At 32.5% G+C, this 7,224-nt stretch overlaps 1 protein-coding gene across 1 annotated transcript; it reads left to right on the top strand.

The window, feature by feature from the left end:
- Window positions 1-2,183: 2,183 nt before the first annotated feature.
- Window positions 2,184-6,739, top strand: LOC112802770 (uncharacterized). The gene is made up of 7 exons (XM_025846113.2): window positions 2,184-2,814; window positions 4,313-4,419; window positions 4,617-4,658; window positions 4,788-4,875; window positions 5,869-5,968; window positions 6,220-6,320; window positions 6,434-6,739. Exons 1-7 carry the CDS (start codon window positions 2,684-2,686, stop codon window positions 6,555-6,557), a joined length of 693 nt encoding a protein of 230 aa, XP_025701898.1. The 5' UTR covers window positions 2,184-2,683; the 3' UTR covers window positions 6,558-6,739.
- The last annotated feature ends 485 nt before the right edge of the window (window positions 6,740-7,224 follow it).

The following is a 7,224-nucleotide window of genomic DNA, read 5'->3' as shown; positions in this document are numbered from 1 at the left end:
ATAAACTCTAATTTTTTCTTTGTTCTTTCTTGTTCCTATATTTCACCATAGGGTGAGTTTGTTAAGAAAGGCAATGTTGTGAAGTTCTTTGATTTAGACCATTTAAACTTCTTTAATTTTAAAGCATTGTTCAAGAGTTTGAGATACCATGATTACAAGTCAATTTTGTGGTTTGACCCAATGCAATTAATTTTAAATTTTGATTGCATCCAATAGAAGGACATGCTGAGATTAATGAGTCAAGGGAGGATAAGATGACAAATAAGGATGATAATGAGTTTTACATTTTCTATGAACACATTATACTTGATGGTGAAGATGTTATTGCATGTGATGAATCTAGTAACCCTCTTGTATCAGAAGATGTTATTGATGATGATAGGTATGAAAGAAGAAGATGAGCCATACAAGCCCCTACCACTTAGATTAGAAAATGATGATATTGATGTAAATGATCATACAGCAAAAGTGAGAAAGGTGTATCCAAAATGAACGGTCACTAGATCAAAAATGAAGGAATCAAATGTGAGATTTGAGGATTTGGGTATTGGCAACAAAGGTGCTATAAAAAAGGATGCTAAGAAGAAGAGTAGTGTAGATGATAATGTTTGTCAAATGAAAGCAACAATTATCCTAAAGTTTGGACATCCCAAGAACAACCGGTTAAAATTTTCCATTGTTTGGAACTTATATATTATTGCATACAATTGGGAGTTACAGTTGGGAGCATACTTGTGGCTAGAACCTCTTCGATATGATATGCATCTCCCCTACTACTCAAGTCACTTCCATCGTTTCCTTCCATTTGTTATTTCGTGCTTGTTGAGTTTTTAGTGCTGTTCATTTTCAACGTGAGATAAGCTTTTAATTGAGTCAAGAGAAGGACTAAATTATCCTCAAGATGTGGTGTAATTTCAATCTTGAACTTAGTTACTATATTTAACGTTACATATTAGCATCATTGTTAATTTGACATTATCAATCAACGGAAGAATTTAACTTGTTCACTATGTGTCATCTTTGAGCATCTATTTGTTATTTTTGTTTTTAGAAACTAATTTGTCCGAAATGTAAATCCTTTCAGAACTTATTTATCACTTTACTCTTTACTTTTTTAAAAAGGAGCATTAATAGCTTCTTCTAAATATTTATAAATGTTATCTTATACACTTCCTTTTAAGATCAGAATTTATCCTTTCTTTTTTATTTTTCAATTTTAACTTATTTATTCAAGTCCTTTGACATCAACTTAAGTCAAAAGGTGATATTTCAAAGATGAAGTTAAATATTTACCCGTTTAAAAATATGAGACTAATTTTTAATTATTGCGACTAATATGCCTAATTAAAATGCTCAAGAAATAATTTTGGGCGTGTGAATTTGAGAGTTTAATTATATTTTTATGGGAATTGCTCTAGTAGTTTTTTAAATTATCCTTTTTTATATACTATCACATAATAAATCTAATTGTATGCATATTTAATACATAAAAATATAAAATAATTTATTTTATATATTTTATTTAAATATAGAATATCATGTTTAAATTAAATTCTAGATAATTATTGCATCATTTATATTTTTCTAAAACTATAAAACATGTGAATCACATTTTAGAATATATTTAATTTAGGTCAGGTTTTAAAAAATTCTTTTTATCAAATTTAAACCGTGTAAATTAATTAAATGTATGATTATTTTGTGTATTAAAGACGTACCAAATAGATTTTTTATATAATATGCAAGAGAAAAGATAATTCACTCTAATTTTAAAAGAATTTTAAAACAATTAAAGATGTCAAATAAACAAACGAGTGGACAAGTTTTCGCCGATTCATTACCTGTGATGAGCAAGAATTAGAAAAACGAATTGTCCCGTATTTTAAACGAGTTAAGAAAATTTTAAACTCGACTCGTCTGAGTGAATGAGTTAGATAAGTCGGTCCATTTAACTCTTTTTTTATTTTTTTTATTTATTTTGTAAAACAAAATTACATCATAATTTTGTAATTTTTTATTTTTTATCCATACAAGTAAAAGAGATTTTGTAATTTAAAAGAAACTTTACATACTAAAAAAGAACAAAAAAAGAAAAACGAGTCAGAAAAAGACAAATTGTGCTCGCTCGACTCAAAATCTTTACTTGTGAGTTATATGAGTTGAACTGACTCACTTCTCTACGAGTTGTGATTTTACTTGTTCGACTTAACTATTTTTATGAGGGATCCTAGTCGCAGCTTTTTTTTTGGTCTCCCGGCAATTGCCATATATTTTTAGCGTGGGAGGGTTTTTTTTTTTTCTTTTTGTATTGGTTGTGTTGCAAGTGTTTTCTTTTTGTTTTTGGTGAAGTAATGAAGTTTGATTTTACTGGTCGTAAACCATCTCAATGCGTGAAGCCCAATCAGATCAAGATCGGTAGGACCAAATTCCGTCTCATCCCAAGCCGAATATAAAATGACCAATACATCTGAAGAGCCCATAAAACTTTCTCATTCTCATCCCATAGCACTATTTAAGTATTTATTCCTCTTCCTTCCTCTCGTTTGTCCTTTTTACTCTTCCTCTTCCGTCATCCGCATCATCTTCTGGCGGTTACTGTACAAAACCAAATCCGTGCATCAGAAGCAGCGACGACCTTAAAACTCCGTCTCAGGAAGCTCGTTGATCCAAGAAAGAACCACAAATGACGACGGCAGCGCGACCTACATGGGCTCCGGCGAAGGGTGGCAACGAACAAGGAGGTACCCGAATTTTCGGTCCCTCACAGAAATACTCTTCCAGGGACATCGCTTCCCACACCACCCTCAAGCCCAGGTACGATTCCTCCCCCCGCCCCGGAAATTAATTTCTCTTGTATTCAATTCTGAATTTTGTGTGATATGTTGAGTAATCGTGTGGATTGAAAAGAGGGTCTAGGGTTTCGTTACGCGTACTCGAAATTTGGGATTGAACATGAATTAGGTTTTCTGTGAAGATTTTAATTGAGAAGTCGCAAGCTGTTGTGTTAGTATGAATCTGCTTTTTAAAGTTAATGACTTCATAGTTTAGGTTGAAAGTTGAAACTCTTTTGTAGTTTTAGATTTGTCGCAAGTGGTATTATTTGTTATGAGAAATTATGGATCCTCCTAATTGGTTATTTACTTATCTATTTTGCTTTGTTGGGTTTTTTATTCCGGCAATCAAATGCAATTGCGAATTCCAAATTTTAAATATCAGTTCCTATTGAAATTTGTTGCTTTGATGGTGGGAAAGTGTTACCTATTACCCTGACTTCTCTTTTTCTTAGATTTTCTGAGAACTTCTCCATGGTTAAGAAAAACAATGATCTCTAGTATGTAGGTTTTATTATAAAATGCTGCAAGATATTCACCCATGTATGGAGAAAAGGAAGCTTCATGCTAGAGCAGCAAAAGTAAACATTTAATAGCAATTTTTGGACTTACAAAAATGATAATTTCTCATTTCTTATATGAAACAAGACTGGAGGTGCAAAATTTTAGGTCCCATTATAGTTTTAGTTCAAATTAGGGATGAAACACACAAACGATATCCAGATTAATACTTTTGTCAGATAAACTGCAGATATATTTGGAATGACCTAAAATACCAGCCACACCCAACCATAGGAATAATCACACTCATTCAAGCAAAATATGTATCTGTTTTTCCCAACAGAAGATGCAGGACACCCATAATAAGAAAAAGGCCAATTAGCCAAATAGGTAGGTAATAAGGAATGAACTGGGTAGGTTAACAGAGAAGTATATGCTTTGCTTATATTTGCACGATGTTATGATTTGCAATATATTTTGTACCTTGAAGCAGTTGTAATATCATCTAGGGTGCAATATGGAATTTGGGACAATTTTGTCTGGGCAAAAAAGTTTTCACTGTGCCCTAGATTGAATAATGGAAAGTTTGGAAAGTAATCACGGTCAATTTATTTTCTGGGTTAATGTAATGAAAAGCTCTTTTGAATTCATATATTAGAATATTAGATGTTGGTGAAGTGACTGAAGCGATAGGGTTACTAACTTTATTTGCTAAAACTTCTCAATCAGTGTGGTTACAGTTAGGTGTGGGTGTCATGGCTGTTTTCATCGTCTTCTCATGTTCTCTTGTGTAAACTTTTGATATTATCTTTATGTTCGCTGTCTTTCTCATGTATTGCTCCTCTCCTTTGGTTATGTTGCACCTTTGATCATTTACTGATGAAAAAATTCTCCATGTCAATGATGCATGTTAAAATGTTAGTCCCTCATTTAACTGGTGTATCTTTTCCTCCCTAATGAATGCGTTTTAAATTTGCCAGGAAAGAAGGCCAGGACACAGAGGAGGAATTGAAGAGAAGGAACCTACGTGATGAGCTAGAAGAGCGTGAGCGGAGGCATTTCTCATCGAAAAATAAATCTTATAACGGTAAAATTTCAATAGTGATTCTCTTTAAAAACTTTTTGCTGCAATAACTCATCTCGGATAAGCTTCTATTATTATTATTATTATTATTATTATTATTATTATTATTATTATTTGTGGGTTGGGGATATGTCAATTTCTAGCTGTTCATTTGTTCTAAGCTATTATATTCTAATATTCTATTTTCTATGTTTTGGCAGATGACGGAGATCGAGGAAAGGGTAGCCATCTTTTGTTGGAAGGTATTCTCTTTACCGAATGTTAAAAATTAAATATTTTGAGCATGGGCTTTCACTGAAAAATAGAAAGAGAGAAAGCAGAACAGCATTCTACGTTCAGTATTCTCATTTGGTGGGTCTTTATTGTAACAGGTGCAAGGAGAGACATTGAAGATCGCATTGTTGCACGTAGTATTGATGCAGATGATTCTGATGTTGAAGTCAAAAGTGACAATGAGAGGTTTGCTATTTGAAATACAGTTAAATTTTAGCTATTGAGTGTTTGCATGAGTTTGCAGCATGCATCCTTTATGTGCCACTGATTTAATTAAAATCATCTTTACTGCTTCAAATCTGCAAGCATGCTAGTATTAGAAAGTAGTAACATGACAAAATATCTTTCTGCATATAGCCTTGTGGGAATAATTCTAGCTCATTATTTATGCATGTTTATCGTTTGATTTTATGGTTTGCAAAGCAATAATTGATTGATACTTTATTTACACATTCAAAGTATAAGACTTCACATAATGCTTATGTGATTACAAATGGATCAAAATATATTATTGGTGCAATGGTGCTTATATATATACTCATGCTATAATATAAATGACATCCTATAACTTATAGACACTTAACTATTAGCGGATGTAAGTGTTAGCATTGCTTTTCACCATTGGAAGTTACTGGATTAGCAATTAAATGTTTTCCTTTTGTCACATTTATTTCGAAACAAATCCAAATAAGCTCAAACCAAGTGAATAATTCTATGTTGTCATTTTAACACATTGTGCTTTTTATTTTTGTTTTCCATATTTTTGTTTAGCAGCTGATATTTTCAATCTCATAATTCCTTGTCCTCTGTTGTATTGTTGGCTGCTGCATTTTAAATTAGAGAAAAAGACAAATAGGTCTTTGATTGTTTAACTCGAAGACAAATAAATCCTTGACTAATTGAAAATTCAAAAAGCGTCCCTCATTCTTCAAAACGCGAGACATCTAAATGCTTCCGTCCCACAGAGGGACTTAGATGTCTCGCGTTTTAGAAGGTGAAGGATGTTTTTGTATTTTCAATTAGTCAGGATTTATGTTCAAGTTAAAAGGTCAGGGATCTATTGTCGTTTTCTCTTTAAATTTCCTTTTCTGGTATTTGATGCCAAACTTCTTACTTCAACTTGTGGAATCAAACAAGTTGAATTATAGTTTAATTTAAGTGTCATTTAACTTATGTCAGTGATGATGACGATGACGATGACGACGAGGATGACACTGAAGCTTTGATGGCCGAGCTCGAACAAATAAAGAAGGAAAGGGCAGAAGAAAAGCTACGCAAGGTAAAGTTATTATCTCCTCTTTTTGTTGTACTTAACCTGTCAAGTCATGCCTCTGAAACTCTCTAGATGGGGATCTCAAACTCTTCTTTCCATTTTCTCCCATACTAGTACTATTGTCTATTTACTTTGTTGTGGGAGGGATGGTGCTCGAGCCATTCTGCTTGTGTATTACAGATGATAGTTGCTGGGTCTGAATAGAGTTGTCATGATTCTTAGTATGTTACTTTTAATTGTATGTTGTCCTTGTGCAGGAACGGCAAGAACAAGAGGAAGAGCTTAAAGTAAAGGAGGCAGAGCTTCTGCGAGGAAACCCTTTGCTAAATAATCCTACGTCATTCAGCGTGAAAAGAAGGTTTGAATCTACAGATTTATATTCCTTGAAAACCAAAACGGCAGTTATTGGCTAGGTTTCTTTATGATTTTTATTTTCGTTAACTGTTTTGCGCGTGCATTTGGTTGTTTTAGGTGGGACGATGATGTGGTGTTTAAGAACCAAGCCCGTGGTGAAACCAAGGTGGCCAAGCGATTCATCAATGATACCATAAGGAATGATTTCCACAGGAAATTCCTGCAAAAATACATGAAGTAAGGGCTCGTGTAGAAGCCTGAGTTGTTTCGAGTTGAAGAAGAAACTCGCTCATTTCCAGCTTGTGTTTTGTATCTAAATGTATGATTTACTTGTGATGGATGAATTTACTGATATTTTCTTATGTATTTTTACACGGTACTAGTGCATACCTTCCGTGCTCCTTTGGCTCAAGGTTTTAAAAATCTTACCCATCTGGCTATCTCATAGTTTGATCATTGAAAATGAAAATCCGGTCTGGTTCTACAACAATTAGGTTATGTTTGAAAGGGAGATTAAGATTGAAAAACAGAGACTATTTGATAGAAATTAAATTAAGTCTCTGAATTATGTTTAGTGTAAAATGTATTGAACTGAGTTATGTTGTAGTATCATATTTAGTTTAAGATAAATATAGAGACAAGTAGATTTGGAATTTGAAAAGGTAATGAGAGTATCTTTAAAAAGAAATGTCATTAAATTTTTAGTTTCTATTATAAATATCATTCTTTTGTTTGTTACTCACTTTCTTGAAATGTGGAAAGAATTAAAATTTGGTTTAAAACTTAAATTTTAGTTTTGATTTCTGATAAATAGACATAATATTTAGTTTTAATCTCTCAGTTTCAATTCTAATTAGTTTAACTACTAAAAATATATGTGAATAATTTTGTTGATAAAAATGTATTTG

Source organism: Arachis hypogaea, chromosome 1, assembly GCF_003086295.3.
Source record: "Arachis hypogaea cultivar Tifrunner chromosome 1, arahy.Tifrunner.gnm2.J5K5, whole genome shotgun sequence".
Lineage (NCBI taxonomy): Eukaryota > Viridiplantae > Streptophyta > Magnoliopsida > Fabales > Fabaceae > Arachis > Arachis hypogaea.
This window is presented reverse-complemented; position numbering and strand designations above follow the sequence as displayed.

What these genes read in the sequence shown, in the direction of transcription:
- LOC112802770 (XM_025846113.2), top strand. Translation starts at nt 2,684, where the DNA reads ATGACGACGGCAGCGCGACCTACATGGGCTCCGGCGAAGGGTGGCAAC. An exon ending in CACACCACCCTCAAGCCCAG is followed by an intron (nt 2,815 to 4,312) that starts GTACGATTCCTC and finishes TAAATTTGCCAG; the next exon opens with GAAAGAAGGCCAGGACACAG. An exon ending in TCATTCAGCGTGAAAAGAAG is followed by an intron (nt 6,321 to 6,433) that starts GTTTGAATCTAC and finishes TGGTTGTTTTAG; the next exon opens with GTGGGACGATGATGTGGTGT.